Source organism: Anabas testudineus, chromosome 17 (genome assembly GCF_900324465.2).
Source record: "Anabas testudineus chromosome 17, fAnaTes1.2, whole genome shotgun sequence".
Taxonomy (NCBI): Eukaryota; Metazoa; Chordata; class Actinopteri; order Anabantiformes; family Anabantidae; genus Anabas; species Anabas testudineus.
The window spans coordinates 10299522-10318906 of record NC_046626.1 but is presented as its reverse complement, the minus strand read 5'-3'; the positions used below and the strand labels follow the sequence as shown (position 1 = coordinate 10318906).

Here is a 19385-nt window from a genome sequence, read left to right as displayed (position 1 = left end):
GAAAGATACCTCTCTGGATGTTGTTTTTATGACGATTGTTGTATATTTTCATTATTAATTAAATAATTATCATAATTAAATACAAATAAAAAGAAACACAGGAGGAAATAATAAAATAGACGATACAAAAAAAGCTAAAACAGTGCTTTTTATGATAAAAAACACAAAAATGTGACAGATGGCAAGTGTTGAGAGCAAGTGACGGCTTTGCACCTGATTGAATGCAGTGTTTCTTGCAGTAATTTTTCTAGTAGAGTTGCCATTGTGCCTGCAGGAGTCTGATTGTGTACCACTGTGTGTGAGTCACTCTGTTCTTGGAGGAAATGGTGAAGAAAAGACCTCACATATCCAGGCACTAAAATAGACTAAATGCTGTGTGTCTGCCTCCCACACTGCACACTGAGTAGGAGGACACAGCAGACACACAGAGGTGCTCTCAGCTCCCCCACATTCATCCAACATTTCCATTTTCAGGCCTGTGAATGAGTGATGGTTGCAGCTATCAGCTATCGGTTGGTGTGTGTCTGTGGGAGTAGGAGCATCCACTTCCATCGTCATCATTGCTTCTGAACTATGTTCCCTCTTGTAATACTGTATTTAGCTTACAAATGCGGTTTAATACAGACTTGCTGATGATTTTACTAATTCACTGATTAGATGTAGTATATAAATAAAATAAAAAACTAAATTACATGAATAAGTTGCTGTCCTCAAGGTTCACGGGTGTTTAAGCAAAATGGTGCTTTTCATTTTTTTTACTCTTCCATGTTGCCTGTTGTGTAATAATTCAAGTCTGCTTAGAGATGTCATTGTCACATCGGCCTCTATTGTTTCTTTTCATGCTGTTTCTAGTCTGTAATTTATCCTAGTGCATAAAATATAATGCTTTGGAAATATGTAAGGGGCTATAGGTTGGAATTGAGTACTTCTTTACGTGATTGCAATTAACTGCAATGTAAAGAGGGCATGGAAATCGCAGGCAGCTGAAAAAATGGGTGGTCAGTAAAATGCAGTTATGAAATGTTTTTCACAACAACGTGGAGTTATGTGCACATATGGTTTGGCTTATAGGTAGGTGAAATAGGTAGGAAATGTGATACAGCTTAAACACATATAAAAACACCAATGTTTTTTTCTGTTATCTATGTTCTGTGTTTGGCTAAAGCCTCATTTTACAAGAACATCATCTGAACTCTGTTGAATTCTGTTGAATTAGTCGATACTTGATGGTGTTGTTGTTGCAGTTATCTCACAGTTACACGTGGACACAGTGACGCAGTCTGGATTTTAAAATTTGGAAAATGGCAAGCTATTTATTTAACGGTGAAGGATTTTAATGACATTATTATTAAAATGTTGCCTTTACTGCCAACAAATAATTTTAAATGTAGAACAATCTGCTGAGTCATTGTTGTCCTGATTAAGAAGCCCTTTTCTCCTTTTAAAAACAAATGAATCTCAGTCAAAATCAATCTTCTTCTTCTTGTGTACTAGTGAAAACTGTATTTTAATGTTTAATTTGTATTAAGACAACAAAAACTCAACCTGAGTTATACTTATGCTTCAGTTACTATGTGTTCTTACCCCCTCAAGTCATCTAATTCTCAGTGTTTTGTAGTTTGGCCTCCACTTCTCTTAAGATAACAACTTTATCTTAAGAGAACATACAAGGAGCCAGAAAAGCTGCCACCCCGATATGTCACAAGGACAAACAGGCTCGTTGCTGGGATTTTCTGAGTTGTTGCCGTCTTCTTCGTGTTGATTCAGCGTCTGGATCCGAGCCACACGGAAAGAATGATCCATTCAACACAATCACTGAGGTCTTCATCTTTAATTACACGTACCTCTGTTTTTCTGGAGCAGTTCTCCACACTGGGCTTTATATACAACACCAAAAGACCAGAATGAACAGTTTAAAGGTAAATTATTATTTTATTATTAGGTACATGAATATGTCCTTTGTTTATCACATAATTTCCCACGTAGTTTAAAAGCACTGTCTTTGCTGCATGCTGTAGAGTTTCCCACATACACCATCCTGCTGCAGGAAATACACCACTAACGGTTGTTATGCACAGTAACACAGTCTTGACTTGTCTGAATAACATATGGAAGATCATTAAGCTCATATGCTGAAAAGGTCGATTTTAAAGGAATATTTAATATTTTTTATAGCACCACATTACAATAAACATCATCTCAAGGAACTTTACAATGGTAGGTTCAAGACCTTACAGAATGCAACTATATATACAGATTAATTAGTAATAACAACATAATCAATGATAATAATCACAATTACATTATTATTTATACTTATATTGGCAAGTGGCATTGTGTCTTTATTGATTAAAAAAATACTTATTAAAGAAAACACAATATAAATGATTCATACAGGTGTTTAACCTGCATCACTGTTTTCATCATACCCACACCAGCAGCAACAATATACTGAGTCCTGGAAGACACACTGAGCCATTATCATTAGTTCCACCCCTACATGCTGCAAATGTTTGCCCTTTGATTATCTATCCTTTATTTTCAACTTACAGAGAGAATAACAAATAACCAATGAAGGTGCTGTGATAATTACTATTATCATAAATCCAAGTGTTTGGGCAGAGTCTTACGTACACGTGGTCTCCGACTTGAAGCTGTAGAATCATGCCATTGGTTGCGGTCTCGTGGCGATTTCCAGCTGGATGATTGTACGCCATCACTACATGGTATTCATTCTTCATCAGCCGCAGGCACATCGTTCTAGTTGATTGATTATGCCCCGAGAAACTGAAGTAATACACTCCTTTGACTGGAGCAGTGAAGATACCTGGGAATGATCAACAGAGTCCAACAGTGTCTTCTACCACTTTACGTGCAGGGTCTGACTTACACACAATCAGAAACAATGTGAACAGCATCTTTCTCATTACTGTGCCTGGTTTACCTGTTGCTGGATTGTATGCTCCTGTGTTTGTGAAGACCTTCTTGTAGGTGAGAGTGATTGCCACATTGTAAGGTCCAGTATTTCCAACATTCCCAAGAGATGCTCCAAATGCCACCCGTTTTTCTTTAGTGATAATCAGGGTAGGTTAATATGTTTGTTTTGACTAATAACAACAAATTCTGAAATACAATTATACCTACAAAGCAGAACAAACACCTGTAGCTCAGTTGTGCATGTTCTTACCTTGGACTGGTCCCCTCAGATCAATGTTTTGAGGTTCGGACACCAGTCCTGGCTCGTTGCTGGAACTCACAGTAACATTGTCATCTTCTCCTGCTTGTTTCAGCAGCTGAACCTCAGCCACACAGAGATGTAAAAATGATAAAGTCAACACAACCACTGAGGTCTTCATCTTTCCAATTACTTTGTCTTGTCTTTGTCTTGTCTTTGTCTTGTTTGTGCTGTATGCTTTATATACCAAATGAAGAAGGAAATACCCTTGACATGAGGTCTATGATCTGAGCAACATGAATAAATGAATCATCATCAGAGATATGATAAGCAACTGGCCAAATGTTTATTTGGTTATTGTTTGATAACATTACTTTCAAAGGAAAGGAGAGGAACAAAACCACAGTGTAAACAGTGACTTCATTCAGTCCTCTTTCCAACTCACGTGTATCGATTGTCTGATAGTAAAACTGAGGCTGTAAGCATCCTAACATGGCAACGTGATGATGTTTCACAGGTATTATTTTACTTTATATACACAAAAACACATTGCTGAGCAATTTGACAGACACCTTTATCCAAAACAACTTATAAACCAGCCATATTCACCTCGTTTAGGTTAATGCTAATTACAACAGTTTGAATTCAGTGATTACCACTAATATCTAGAGAAATTGTAGAATGGTGCCAGCTGGGTGGCAGCAGCTACTGTCTTTGTGTGTTGTTCTTGTAAATTGTTGTTGGCTATCTTCCTCCAGCTCATGCTGTGAGGAGTCATCTGCGCTGATCATGGACCAGAACAGGACATAGCTGAAGGATTCAGTTCTGATTCTCTGTAACTGCAGTTTTCAGTTGGTGAGACTAAAAGTATCAACAAGGCCCTAATACCCTCAGATTTATTGGTCTCCACTGTTTCCAGCTAACTCAATTTGCCTGGATAACTGCAGACTTATGCACTTATAAAGTCTGTTATCTACTGTATCTCACCTGCCTAATTGTATATCACCTTATCTTGATGTGATAGTGGGATTGTTGGGTTTTCTGCATAATTATACAATTATACTTTTATAAGGTCTTAAACCTTACATTGTAAAGTGCCTTGAGATGACTTTGTTGTGATTTGTTGTTAAATAAAAAAACTGAACTAAGCATCACCATCAACTTAGGATCTTCAGCAAGTTGCAGATCCTGGATCTGCTAATACTGCAGTTCATAGTCACTATGTGTAAAAGCATGAGTGTCAATAAAGTTACCTTCGTTTTAAGAAGATGCAAATCTAGCTGCTTTTCAGATAGTAGGAACAATGAAGACTGTATTTACTAATGTAGGAATTTTTTTGTTAAAGCCTTGCTTTTTAGATGCAAATGTCTTGAAATGTTGAACATCATTCGTCCTAAATGTTAGTGCTTGGTGTTTTAATGGTGGGTGTGAAAAAAAAAGCCCCCAATAATTCTGTACATGTTACATTGGATTGAGATTTTGTGTTTATTTACAAATGTATCACTTCTTCTGTGTTGTGTAAATGGTTTATGAAGTCACAGTTATCAGAGTCGTTGATGGCAAACTTTATGATTTTACTGTATGCTGCTCCCTTCTGAACAACAATTAAATACTGCAAACCTCAGCTATGTTGATCCCACAAGGAGGAGTGGGAGAAGATGGGAAATGTCCAAGAATAAGGCAATGTACAAAAACTGGATGATCTGTTGAGGAGCAAGTGAATCTGGGAATTTTTTGTGGGAAGATAAGTCTGCTGGGAAAAATGAGAACACATAACGAGAGATTTCTGGTTGATGGGTGTTGACAGAAGAACACGGGTCACTTATGATGTGAGTCAGAAAGAGAAAAATCACACGACAGACAAATCGTTCAGAGAAACGCTGCCTTTGCCATGTACCTTGTATCTCACTTGTAAGTCGCTTTGGATAAACGCGTCTGCCAAATGACTAAATGTAAATGTGTTACCTTCCTTCTTGCAGAAGCCTGATTGTGTACAAGTGTGGATGAGTCACTCTGGTCTTGGAGGGAATGGTGAAGAAAAGACTTCACATATCCAGAGACTGAAATAGACTGCGTCTGCCTCTTACACTGCACGCTCAGTGGGAGGACGCAGCAGACATACAGAGGTGCTCTCAGCACCCCCACATTCATCTAAAATCTTATCTCCGTGTTTGGCATATATATAATCATCCGATCAGTCCTGTAAATTAGCGACAAATGTGCCTGTTAGGTGGTGTGTGTGTGTGTGTAATTGTGTGTGTGTGTGGGTGTGGAAGCATGTTACATCACGTAAATCACTGACATTTACAGTGAAGGCTTGTTTTAAGGTTAGGATGAGGAGAAGGTTACACAAGTAGAGCTCAAGGTGAGGCTTTGTATAGGACTCAGTGTGTCAGTGTAATGTCCAATGGTATGTAGGCATCATCTCTCTCCACAAGATGGCAGCCAGGTACAACTAAAAGAAAAACAGCTGAGCGTCCACATGTAAGTAAAAGATAAGAAACATCATGGTGTATGTACACACTAATATATTTACACTTTGATGAAAAATGTTCACTACTTTACAGCAGTCTTACCCTCAACTCATTGTATAAGGTAGGTAAAAATACAATATGTAACTTTTTCGTTTTTCCAACATCACCCTGAACACCAGCTCATAGATTTGTGTTTTGTATGTGAGATATATTGTATTTAAATATTTTTGTTCTTATGCATATTTGTATTGAGATTATACTTGATCATAGCTGAAATCTGTGTCCTGCGGTTTAAAACTGAAATATAACAATGGCTGCGTTTAGTCAAGGTGATCTGATCCAGCTGTGTTACTGTGATTGGATAATTGTGGGGGTAATTACTCTCCATAGAGACCTGAAGAAGGCCCAAGAGACCAGAACTTTGTAAATTAGAAATATTGAGTGAGACAGAGTGCAGCTTTGTTTTTTCAAGGTGCCAAACTGCCAACAATGCTCATTCAATAACTTTTAATTATTGCTGCTTGACTAGTGGGTTTTGTTTTATAATTTCCTGGAATGATGCAACAGCAACAAAAAATAGTAGCACGAATACAGTATAATCTGTGAATTGACAGAATAAGATAAATTACACAGTGTCGTTTGACTGAGGTTTTTTAAAGTGACTTTTCATCGCAGATCAAATGCTACTGTAGCAGCTAAACGTCAGACTGTATTCAATTGACCTTGTTTTATTGCCTACAATGATGCCTCTCTAAAAAAAAAAACCCTGAGACTGACGAATTCACCAAAAACCATCTTCTTCACATAGTTGCGTTTCTGTTTCTGCTATTTAATCACTTGCTTTAAGGAAGTGTTACCGAAGCAGACTAGGTGGATCGCACAGCTGCAACTTTGACTGGCTGTGCACACAACAGAGGTAAGAAGATACTTCTGACAAGTAGACAGGAATAAACCACCGGCTTTGTTCAGCTCGCCGAACAGACGAGCAGGCTTCCCTCACTGGAGCCACCAGGAGCTGAAACAAAAGCCGCCTTTGTCTTTTAATTTGTCAATCATCTAAGAATAAAGTTGACACCCCAGGTATGGCACCCAGAGAGATTTTCTGCTCCTGCCCCCCTGCTCTGTTGTCTCCTTTGTTACAGTTGGTGTGTTCATTTGTATGTGACTGTTCTGGCTTTGGCCATGTACATGTGTGCTTGTTTGATCAATGGAAACTGTGTTGGTGTATTACTGCAAATCAGTCAGATGGCCAAAGGCATGACAATAACTCAGTAACAAACAAACAGAGTTATTCTCTGTGGGTCTTTATGACCAGCACTTACACCTACATGGAGATTTTTTAGGCCATATTCTCCCCACAGAACCTTATTCTGAAAGAGATTTGCTACATAAATAAAAAGTCTCACCAGCCTCTGGAAGACAAGGTTGATCCAAACATGTATCTCAAAGCAGCCTGCAGCGAGATCCCTGTGCCCAGGCAGAGAGGGGGGCCGAGGCTGGATCGCTGCCCCAGTTCCATCCAGCAGAGACAGGGGGCAGGAACCAGGCTGTACTTCTCAAGCCTCTCCCGCTCCCTTTCAGGAGGCTTTGAAGCCAGCAGACCTCGAGACCACCAGAGTCTGGAGGAGCTTCTTCATGTACACAGCCATTTTTTCCAGCCTTGTGCCAGCATGGTTTACAGGTAGGACATGTTCTGATGAGGGGGGGCATACACTTTAAAATTCAAAAGGGTTAATCACATTGAAACTGTTGTAAGTTCCTGTATCTTACAGATGGACATTTATAAGATAAGTTACTTTTATTTTGCATATTTTGGGTGATCGTGTTAGTTCTGCTTAATGAACTGCAACTCTTTTGATCTGCTTAAATACATGGAACAGAATCCCAGTCAACAGCAGCCTGTTTGTCAATTTGCTCTAATTTGTATAAATGATAAACCACCGGATGTAAGGATTAAAGATTAAGTCTGCTCAGCATATTCCTTTTAAACACCTAGAGCTTTCATTATCTCCTGATACAGGAGAGTGTGTCTTATCACAGCAAGACCCGGTACTAATTCCCCTCTGTGATTTTATGACTTGAGACTTGAGACTTGATGTTTAAGGCATGTGAGGCCACCATCCGGCACACTGCGGTGTCTTTAGTGGCTTTGGCCAAGTTTCATTACTGTGGAAAGACTTTGGATTTTAATAAGTAATGAAGAAAAGGCTCAATGTTTGAGCTGATTGTCACAGCAAAGCAGAAAGAGAGCGAGCTGTCAGCAGTAATGAAGAGACATTAAATTATCAGATATTGTCTAGAATTACTGAGTTGTCTGAGCTCTGTCTAACTTAATATTTCTAATGAGGTATAACTTGTTAATGAGAGAAGTTTGGATGCTGGTGGAGACTTGAGACCATGTTGCTTGGACTTTTGGATTTATGTTCTTTGATTAACATTAACTGACTTCTGGCGGTAGCTCTATATTTACCATACAGAAACTTGAGTGGTTTCCTTTCACCTAGTTATAACTCACACATTTATGACGCATTTACCTTTAACAAACTAGCAGGTTTGTTTTTAAAAAAAAAAAAAAAGCAAGTGATAATTTGTTGTTTTATAGGTGTTGTTGAACGATTTCCTGACCAAACGCTGGTTTGTGTCATTTCTATATATATTATATCAACATTATATATATATATATATATATATATATATAAATATATAATGTTGATATAATATATATAGAAATCAATAAAATGTATATATATATATATATATATATATATATATATATATATATATACATTTTATTGATTTATTTATTTTAATGATGAATATTTTGTTTTGCTGGTACACAGATTTTGATAACTGAACAAGTCGGCTTGCTACTTTCCCATTTTCGGTCTTCACACTAAGCTAACCAGTTTATGGCTGTAGTTTTATATTTAGTGTACAGACTTAAGAGTGGTTCCAAATTTCTCATTAAACTCTTGTTTGGAAAGCTAATTTAAAAATTGTCAACATGACTTTGTTTAATGGTTACCAATTCTAAAAAAAAACTGAAAAAAATGATGAGATTTATTATTTAAAATCAACTTAATCCTTTCCCAGTTGATTTGAGATGAGCTACCTGCCAATAACAGGTTTCAAGCTATTTATCTTAAAGTTGAAATTCTGCAGGTACCCAAACACTCATCAATACTCAGTCTATAAACCCCTGAGTGTCTTACTATTAGAAAGAAATGATTCAGCATCTACTTTCCACTATCATTCAGTATACTTCTGTTACTTAGCTTCTTTTCTGCTGGGCAGCTTTGTAAGGTCACTAGGCATCTGTAGGCACTGCCACGTTAAAGATGTCCTCATTCAACAGCGTCATCACATAGGCTGCATGATGATGAGGTAGGTGAAGTAGATAATAACACTAATGGTTTCTGGTGCTGAAGATGAAGAATGGCAATGAACTTGCTTTTTTTCACTTGAACCTGACATTGAGCATTTCTGCCAAATAGAGAGTCAAGCATCTTCATCGGTATTTCATGCATGTTTGCTGGCCCAGAGTGAAATTTGTAGCGCTTATTAACTGTGACCATTATGTCTACACGGAGTCAGCACCACCCTATTAGGACAGATTAAACAACCAATTCTTCCTCTGGTGTTATACGTGAAGTGCATCACAATGGCTTGTGCTCACGGTCTAATCTGCGGCACAGGGGGAATGGGGATTTACAGTGGAGAGAGGAGGATGAGAGAAAGGGAAAGGAGATGACAGACAGGAGATATTAGCAAAAAAGAGGAGAAAAGCAGGGGAAAATACACGGTGAAAAAGAAGTCACCGAGCAGAGCGTGGGACTGCAGCAGCAGTGATGTCACAGAAAGCTTGGAAAGGTCTCCCCCCTCATTATCTCTAATTTTCTCCACATGAGGTTAGAACTGATAAAGAAAACGATCTATTAGACGCTGAAAAGCCTTGTGAGCATTACAGTACAATGTGAAACAACGGTCTTTTAGTCAAGCAGCAGACTGTTTACAGAGTGGTGCTGATGTGACATGGAATCTAATGTTACTGAGGGCTATATTTGGAATAGCAGCTATTATGAGTAAGGAAACGAAATTCTTCTTTGTAGAAGTAGATTAAGTAGTTTGTTGATACACAGGCAGAGCTGCCAGGCTGTGCTGACAGATGTTCCAAACTGTGGGAAACCGGGGTTTAGCTTACAGTAAAGGGATTAAGACAGTCTCCTCAATGCAGCGTCATGGTCGCTCATCAGTTTCAACATGTGCAAACTCACCGTATGGAGGTCTGTGTCTTAGCTATAAAGTTTCAGATAATAGGTTCTTACTAAAGCAATTAAGGCAGAGTATTTTGCCGTAGGGTAACAGGATTATCGCCCGTTGGGGATTCCGGCTGGAAATTGTTCTAGTTAACGCTTTTGACTGACACACTTTTAAACAGGATCGACAGGGAGGAAGTTGAAGCCTTGAGGGTGTTAATGACATTAGAGGGATATTTGCAAGTTCGTCCAACAGTTCGGTTACCTCTCCAGAGTGTCACAGAAAAGCATGATCGAGTCAAACCCGGGTTTGCTGACAGGCAAAGTAGAAATGGAAGAACACCACAGCAGTTGTGTTTTGCTTTATTTTATTTTGTTTTTCCGGTTTTCCCTAAAGGTTGTGTAATTTTAAAGTCCAATCTACCGACATCAGCATCACTTGTCATGATGAGTACTGCTCAGGTTGTGAAAACAGTTGTGTAATGTCTTCAAAGGGCTCTGGAAGGGAAAGGAAATGTAGGATCCACTTAAGTAAAGGGGATCTCAGCCGCTGATTGGCTGTCAGATTCAAACTATATGCACTTGAATCTAGATGCTGTTTATTCTCTGAACGTTTTATCCCCCAAAAATGTGATTTGTAGTATTTTGTAAGTGTAAGTTCAGACTAACTTCATGGGATGATGCAGCACAGCAAGTAGTTTCACTTCCTGCTTCTATTTACCGACCAAGAAACAAAAACAATGAAGCCAAACTGAACACATTTTCACCAGTGTCTTCTACTGTCAGATGTAATCGTAGGGATATAAATAAAACTTTGTTGGCCTCGAGATTCGTGGATGTTCAATGAACTATGAAATCCTGCATTGTCACATTACTGCTCAGTGGGGGAGGAAAGTAAGACGCTGTGCAGCCTGAATACTGGTGTATGCTTTTTTTTTTTTACTGTGCCACTGTGACTGGTTTGTATTTAACATCTGCTCTACGATTTAAGTGTCAGAGTAGGTGTCGCTGGTTCTTCATGAAATCTGAAGCACACTAGAGCTTGTCATTTTTCATAAACGGAAATCATAACAGAAAACCCTTAATTATATAATTTATATATATATATAAAATTATGTAATGAGCCACAGATTGGCAGTGAGTGATTGTGAGGGTAACAGCAGTGTAAACAGGACATGCACTGTAATGACAGGCAACAGAAAGAGAGGGAGGCAATTAAAAAGCCTCATCTCTGTAAGACGTCCACAGTGAAGTGAAGCATGCCTTTGACTTTCATATGTAGGTTACTATAATCACCCACAACGTGACACTTCCACATTCTGCCTCAGGTGGATTTCTGTAAGTAATTCAACATACACATTTCCAGTTCCTTTTGATTTCCATTCAGAACATACATCCACTGTATCTCTTTTCCCCTCTCTCTCTGAGTGTGTGGCGCCATAGCGAAAAAAAAACACTGCAGTTCTTTCAGCCAGTCAGTCAGAGCCAGTAGCCTACACACACTGTCTCTCTCTCCTCATTCAGCGCCGGGCTCACTCGCTCTACGCTCCACACGCGCTGCTCCTCGCCTCTTCACTGCATCTGTCCTCTTCTCCCTGAAGTGAGGTACCATGCATCCTCCATTCTCCTCCTCCTCTTTGCTTGTCTGTTCGAAGGTCCTTTTACCAAACAGAGCTTTCTTGCTGCAAAACCGGGGACCATAAGAGCTGCGTTACTTGCTTGAGGACTTTGGAGACGGGACAAGGCTGCTTGAGGACAGCTGCTGGAAACGCTGCTGTCCCTGTTGGGATGCAGATCTTTGCGGGACCTCTGCTTGCTTTGTAACGCCACCTGATTCCTCTAAAAGTTGCAGGTGGGCATGCATCAATCAAGAATCTCATCTAGCCTCTTCCTTGTTTCTCTGAGAGTGCTGACAGCTTACTCTGTGTAGGAACTACTGGTATCAGTACAGATTCGGTCTGTCCATTGTTCAGTGTTGAACGCAGCTGTTTGACACAGAAGATTTGTGAGTGTACGATATCTATTTGCATGCTTTGTTGTGAAGGCATGACCTTATTTTTAAGATGTGTGAAGGCAGTGAGAGGATGACTCTGACTATGTGTGCATGCGGTGCGTGTGCTCTCTCACTCCAGGTGCTTGACTAAAAGGCTCAGCCGCGGTTGGAGGGCGAGAAAGACTCCCCAGACATTCACAACTTCTGGCAGCTCGACAAAACCTCCTAGATACCCTAAAGAGAAACAAATTAAAAGCAGGCCTTAGAGACAAACTGAAAAAGACTAATCAGGAGTAAGTTAGAGACTGAATCAGAAAAAATATGTAGGACAGAAATGGAGAAAGGAGATAGAAAGTCAAGAATAACTAGGGCAGAGTTGCTCTCATTCTTCATTTTGCCACAACGAAGCAGCCTTGAGATGTGTGCAGGAAGAAACAGCACGGAAAATAACATTTAAAAAAGTGTTTCAGGTTTTTTTTTCTCAGATCAGGCTTCTTCTAGTTTAGCAGGACATTTATCCTCTGCTAGTGACACCTAACCTTCACCCCTATAAGCCTCTGCGACACACAGAAGTGCATTCCTTCTTCTCAGTGGGCGACTCTTTAAACGACTCATGCAGTACCTATTTTCCTCATCCTTTTCCCTCTATCTCCATCCTCTCTCACATTTTCAGGTGGAGTCAGGGCGGCTCACGGATCTTCCTCAAGTCTTCGCACACTGACCGGGACTGCGCTGCTGCCATGTCTGATCTTTATGTAACATCAGCTTGAGATTCTCCTGCAAAAAGAAACCGAACAATCTCATGCTATTATCATACCTGCCTGTGATTTCCATATGAGCTTCAACAATACCAGGCAGAACTGGCCTGGACCACTGACTTTCAACTTCACATAAAAACAGCAAGAACACAATCTGAGTTCAAGGTGCAGAAAAAGAAAGACTGTTTAGAAAATTTTGCCTTGGAGCAACTCTAGTGGCCTTTGCCAGCAGCCATGCAGGTGTCCTTTGCGTGTACAGACCACGGGTTGAAGGCTCCACGTAATGGTGAGCACAGCAAGCAGAATGCCACCAGCCCCAACACAACCAGCCAAGCCCGTGCCCGCTTCCGCACCGTGGCCCTGATAGCTCGCAGCCTGGGCTCTTTCACCCACCGCTACCACCACAACCTCAAGGAGTCCACCGCTAAGCTCACTGGCATGAAGTACCGGTATGTAGACTGACATGATGATGCAAACTGTGTGAGAGAATAAAATGAAAATGATAGAGGAGTTGTGCTTAGTTTAGTTAGTTGTCTGTTCCCTCGCATGCTGTAAAACCCATGCCAACACTCTGAATATGTGGGAAAGGAGAAAAGTAATGAATGAATGTGAATGACAATAACAATAAATGAATAAATGGTAGAAAAACATCAAATGAGAGAGACTAAAAGAGCCCCGATGGAGACAATGAAGATATATGGGCAGTGACAGGTGATGAGTGGGTTGGTGTGTGAGCATCTTCTTGTGTATGTGTTGAAAGAAAAGGAGCTTGCTTTCCAAGATGTAGATGTGCAGGCAACTTAATGTACTGTCATGTATCCAGATTAGTAGAGTCTGTAGACAAGTGGGATCTGAGACAGTTAGGGAGAGATATCAAAAGCGTCTTTTTAGTCAGACAGGGACTTACTTCCTGAAAAAAAAAAAAAAGCAGTTACTGTTACACCATAAGGTACAGTATGCCAAGTTTAACTGAAACATGTTTCATATAACAACAATAATATCATTATTATTGATAATGATGGTGGTAAAACAATTTCAGACTGATGCACATACGAAATTCAGATAATATTACCAGTCAAACACTCAAACTCAATAAAATGTGTAACTTTATAACCTTAATTACATCAAGGTGATGTGCACTTCACATATTGCAGCACCTCACTGTATCAAGTTGATCTTTAAAGTCTCCCATCAGCTCATTCAGCAGCCCCAGTATCAGTATAAGACGCCGACCGTGCCACATGCAATTCTCAATAACTGGCCGCGACCGTGCAGAACGTTCTGGAAAGCTCTCCATGTGCGGCTGTGTGGGAGTTGTAACAAGGTTGGGCCAAGTAAACAAAGCTCTCTTATCTCAGCGAGTGGGCTCTTAACCCAGACCACAGGAGCAAAATAGTAGCTTTCACCTCACACTGTTAACTCACTGGAGAGGGTGACATCATCACTCACAGTGTCAGGATCAAGAGAGGAGCAGAGAAAGGAAGAGGGGATGATGGGAGGTGATGTAGTTAAAAAGAAGAAAGGGGAAAAAAAATGAATGAGTGGATGAATGAATGAGAAAACTGGGGCACTCGGGTCAGTTCACAGAATAGAGGCAATTAACAGAATCTGGGCAGACTGGATGTGGATCAGTTAAATGTGATAAATGTCTGCTTGTCACACAATCCCATCTCGTTTCCATAACAACATTGAAATGGCCAGCCTCAATCTGCTCCCAGCGTCAAACAGGCCTGATGGCTCCATTGTGCTAACCGGCTCCGCTTTTTGCACAAGATTTTTCTAATCAACAAGAAAATTTATTTTTAAATTCCATTGCGTGTCGTTTTCAAAATCAGTTTACAGATACGGTCGGTGAAGGAGTCACCTGGTTTGTTGAATTGGTGCCACTTTGCTTGCAGAGCGACGGGAAATTCTGCAGTGCTGATGCGAAGTGTGCAGCTTCTACAACGTGTCAGTTGTTTATTTGGGTTTGGAGCATCAGGATTCGCTCGTGCTTTGTAACTCCTTATAAAACAGGTGGAGATGTTAGCAGTAAAGCTTCTTCCAAGCTCTAGGCAAATCCACTGTTTTCACAACACAGAAGCAAATGTTGGATGAAAAATCACATCCCCTTTCTGCTACCTGTCTCTCTGATATTTTCTGTTCCTATCTGGGGCCATTCTGTTAAAGTGAACTTGAATTGTCTTGGCTCCTAACCGAGGAGGAATCTCTTCCTCTCGAAGTCCACAGCTTAATATGTGTGCCTTCAAATCTGTGAGTTTTCTCTGTGAGATAACAAGTTAAAGCACTTTTTTCTTACGGGTGAGAGAGTTTACCGCTGTGGGTGTCTGCATTGGCACGTTGCAGTCCATACATGACACACACACACACATGCATGTGCGTGCACTTGATTGGTGTGGCGCCGAGGCTCTACACTGGGAACATCTGAAGGCGTAACAAGTTGAAGCAGAGGATGTAGTATGCAGAGCGAGCGCAAACTAATAATACTACCATCCGTAGCATTTTAGTTGTCACAGCGATCCAAATATAGTCGTTCTAATTGTGGTGTCATCTAGTAGCAACCTCCCCGTTTGCCCTCTTTTGCTCTTACAGCACAAAGAGCCAAAATCCGTGATGTAACAAAGCTTGATATGTTTGTGGAGATTATTTCTGGTTCCTGGTTTGATGCTCCTGGTTGCCTGGATTGAACTTCATAATGGTAATTAGGCAGCAGAAGGCCTTTTGACAGTCCAGGAGGTTCGGGGAAGATTCCGCGTGGCTGGTTCAGAGCTGCACTGCAGATGGGCATTCAGAAATCCCTTCTGTTGGTTCCTTTGGATGCAAGCTTATCAGTGGGCGGCAGGGAGAGAGGCTGTGTATACATCTGTGTGTGTCGCCACAACATACATAACAGGCATAAAGAAACACAGAGCAGCCAGTGAAAGGTTCATGTTGGTCATTTTACGCTTAGTTTTTTTATGGAGAAACCTGTACGAATTTTCATTGCATATGCTGTGTGTGAAATAACCCTAATGCTAATGTCATTTTGGTATTTAAGGATGACTCGTGATTGTTTTATTTGAAATCATTCCATCTTTAGAGCCCCTCTCTTTAATAAATCAATGGGTTCGAAGCAAAAATGCTGCTAAAGTGAGTTTTGCTAAACACCATCTCCTGAGTCACCTAAGTCGTTAATACCAGAGGTTGGATTTCTTCTGCTCAGGCCTCATACAGATCCTGAAATTACTGATGGTTTGCATTATATTATTGTTATAATGTGGGAAATGACTTGTTTATTAAGTAATTTAATCCACTTGGTCAAAGAGACTGTTATTCTGAGTTTAATGAGGAAAACACTGCAGATTCTCCTTATATGTATTAAGCAGCACGTCAGAAAGAAATCTGCATTTTTGTATTTGCTACAAATTATTCAGTGAACTGAGACCAGGTGTATGGATGCTTGTAGTTGAGGAGTACACAGAAGCCTGTCGTAGAGAAGACAGATGCGACCGCTTTATCTGCCTGCTTGTCCACAAAAGATAAAGGTTAGAGAGTCTGCTCCTGCGGCACTTGTCAGAATGGAGGCACTATAACTCATAGTTTGCTTCACTGTTATTCTCTGTAGCTTTATATTTGTGGTTTGTGGTGAACTTTGAGAACGTGTGTACATACGCAGGTGCATTTGTGTGCATGGATGCGTGCATGACTTTATGCATGTCTGCACTCAGAGAGCCCATCATGCTGCGTTCACTCAGAGGCACTGTTTGGCAGTTCTCTGAGTTGCTCTTCATGCTCATTACACTTCAAAAGATGTCAATAAAATGCATGCACGTCAATGTCCCAACATCATTTACCTCGGTTCTTCGTGTCCCTCATTCTGTAGTGATGTGTAGGTCTAATAATATGAGCCAGAATGCAGCATGGAGCGCCACTCTGCCTAAAGACCAAACATGCCCCTGAGAATTAGAGCCGCCTAGTCTCCCAGTTAAACAGCTGGGAAGTTTGCATGAACTTTGCATTTCAATTAAAGGTCACAACTAAATTGTTTTCTGGAATGGTTTTATAATGGTGTTGGCTTGCTAATTCAATTTTGACTATTTCTACTTAAGGGGCCTCTGAAAACCAAGTGAAAACAAACAGAGGAAACACTGTGCACTAGTCAAATAAAATGAATGGAAATCGAATCATTAGGCTCGTTGTGCAGGCTGAACAAGGCATTTATTGAGAATTGTATTGTTTTTATCACCAACGTTGGCACATTGTATCGTTTTTTATATATAATTATTAGAAAGCAAGGATATTATTGAGGATTATAGTGATACCTATATAATGACCAGCTTGAAACAAACTCTTCTGACTTCTTTGTTTTGACTCATTCTAGTGGACAGAAGCTTTACGTATAAATATACTGTGACATATTTTCTCTCAGTACTGTACGAAGGATTTTTGATTATCACGATATCATTTTTTCCACATTGCTGAGCTCCCTCTAAAATTCACAACACACTGAATCAACCACTTCAGATCTGCCCACATGTTTTTCAATACAGGATCAACCCACAGGCCACCAGCTTCAATCATGCGTCTCCTGCCTAAAATACAGTTATTCTGTGAGATATTCTCTCTCTCCCATCACTCACATCACTTTCCTCATACCATATTTAAATTTTAGTTTGACAAAATAAATGTCAAATTATATTTTATAAGCAGTAATTAAAAAGGTTTTTGTGTGTGTCTGTGTATAGGGCAATAAAAAAAACTACACTTGGAACAGTGTTGACTTCAGCCTTGTGGAATAACAAAGCATAAAGTCGCGCTTGGACATTTTATTACACAAACACACACTTATGTACATGCCATACAAACATGAGCATCGTGCAGGGGCCTGTAGGGATCTGGCTGTCATTTCCTATTTTCCATTGTGTGCCGTATAGAATGCTTTATCTGCAGAGGGCGTTTCGGCTGCTCATACTTGGGGCATGGACTCTGAACAACTCAGTCTGTTGCTATTGCTGCTTTAAAGCGCCCTGTCTCCTTCTTCTCCATCCATACTGTAGGCTTCATCAGCATTTTTCCCCAGCAACACAGCTGTAGCTTCCCTTTTACACTAAAACCAGTCTTTTTTTCTCAAAATGCTTGACTTCCATACTTCCCTACTGTCTCCCCACCCACACAGGCCCTGGCTTTGATATATTTAGAACCTGACCCGCCTTTCTCCCCTGTACTGAATTATTTTGATAACAACATCATGGTTGCAATCCGGAGAACAGTGGAAACCAAGGAGGTGGGTGTTGTCTAATCCCTCCGCCCATTAAGGTTGGTTTGTGTGGGTTAGCTTAGTCTACTTTAATCCCCAGTGAGTGAGGAGTTTTTTCTGTTTACTTGCAACCCTGACAAAGGTGTTGTCTGACAACTATTGATTTAAACAATCCAGCAACAGGAAATAAATCATAAGAGATGATAAGAGTCCCACAATAAGAGGTAATTCCTCCTTTAATTTGAACACAATATGAGCCAGATGTTCATTTGATATTTTAGTTTCAACAGGCGACCCACTATGAATAGAGTGGTCCACATACAGTAGCTGCTTGCAGGATGTTCATAAGTGGTGACAGGTTTGTGTGAGGGGGCGTCTTCAAATGACTCATTTGTCATTTTACTTCAAGGCTTCTTTTGGGCACCATCCAAGCATGAGGGACCGAGCCACATTCACTAGCTTGCAAAGTTGTTTATATGCACGTTTGTATAGACAAACTGTTCTTTTCTTAGTGTGTTTGTCTTACCAATTACAATGCAATTCAAAAAGCATTGTGCCTGTGTATCCTGGAAGCGCTGTTTCCCACAGGCACCCATTTTTTCTTAATAATAAAATCATTAATGTTCTTTTTTTTGTAGCCAATGACAATGCTGTGATGCCCTGAATCATTAGCTGTTTCAGCCATGTGCCTTTTCTGGAGCCCACAGCCCAGGCCGGGACAGATCTATTAATGCAGTGTAGCAGGCTGTGTGGTTAATGATCAGGTATGGTTCGTGCTACTGCTGGGCATCAGCTTTGTTTTTGGCTTTCCATTGAGGCAGCATTTAAAGCAGCAAACAAACAATACAGATTCAGCTAATGAAGAATTTCCAAACACAAAGAAGCCATTTCTTTCAGAACAGGGAGATTTGTTTGGAAATCCAGTGCATCTGCAGACTTGTTTATTGAGTAGATAGTGTACACAAATAAGGCGATATAAACATGAAAACAGTATTTATGAAGTAACCAGGGGAGATATGATGGTGTGTATATATACACAATATATACACCATCATATCAGGCAGAAGTTTTACTCAGAGTAAAATGTATCCACATCAACTAAATGTGTTTTCAGTAGCCCCCGACCGAACACATAGATTCAGACAGTATTACTCTTCTAACCTACGGTACAGCCTCTCCCTCATACTTTCATGGATCAGAGCTCCCACTCTATAATACATCAGAGAGACGGAAGATGCAATATCCAAACTCCTCCACCGTATCAAAGACAAAAGCGCATTGCAGAAGTAACTGCGGTGAGATCTGCCCCTTGTCATGTTATGAACACCCTAATACATTAATCAATACATAAAATATTCCACAGTTGTTTCATCACTCACTGTGTTTATCTGTAAACTCTTTGTTTTATTCCTTCATCTTGTTTAATTCCTGCTGAACCACTAACTCAATGACTGATGCTTCCCCATGTCGGACACCTAATTGAATTGGCTGAG

At 40.2% G+C, this 19385-nt stretch overlaps 2 protein-coding genes across 4 annotated transcripts in view; one reads left to right on the top strand and one right to left on the bottom strand.

The window, feature by feature from the left end:
• Positions 1-1763: 1763 nt before the first annotated feature.
• LOC113171951 (complement C1q subcomponent subunit B-like) lies at positions 1764-3399 on the bottom strand. The gene is made up of 4 exons (XM_026374689.1): positions 3188-3399; positions 2945-3067; positions 2631-2827; positions 1764-1877 (listed from the first exon to the last, which is right to left on the bottom strand). The coding sequence occupies exons 1-4, from the start codon at positions 3354-3356 to the stop codon at positions 1764-1766; spliced, it is 603 nt and encodes a 200-aa protein (XP_026230474.1). The 5' UTR covers positions 3357-3399.
• A 3845-nt stretch (positions 3400-7244) lies between these two features.
• kcnab1b (potassium voltage-gated channel, shaker-related subfamily, beta member 1 b) overlaps positions 7245-19385 on the top strand; it is a 28693-nt gene continuing 16552 nt past the window's right edge. The window contains exons 1-3 of one of the 3 annotated variants that reach the window (XM_026373708.1): positions 7267-7330; positions 11561-11757; positions 12572-13105. In XM_026373708.1, coding sequence (XP_026229493.1) covers positions 12891-13105 — 215 coding nt within the window. In that variant the 5' untranslated portion in view covers positions 7267-7330; positions 11561-11757; positions 12572-12890. Of the gene's footprint in view, positions 7331-11440; positions 11758-12571; positions 13106-19385 lie in introns of those variants that run through there. The other 2 variants (XM_026373709.1, XM_026373707.1) reach the window with 2 other exon arrangements.

Excerpts from the sequence above, each read along its gene's own strand:
- LOC113171951 (XM_026374689.1), bottom strand. The coding sequence starts at position 3,356 with ATGAAGACCTCAGTGGTTGTGTTGACTTTATCATTTTTACATCTCTGT. Across the intron at positions 3,068-3,187 it reads TCTGAGGGGACCAGTCCAAG|AAAAACGGGTGGCATTTGGA; the intron begins GTAAGAACATGC and ends TTATCACTAAAG. Across the intron at positions 2,828-2,944 it reads AGCATACAATCCAGCAACAG|GTATCTTCACTGCTCCAGTC; the intron begins GTAAACCAGGCA and ends GATCATTCCCAG.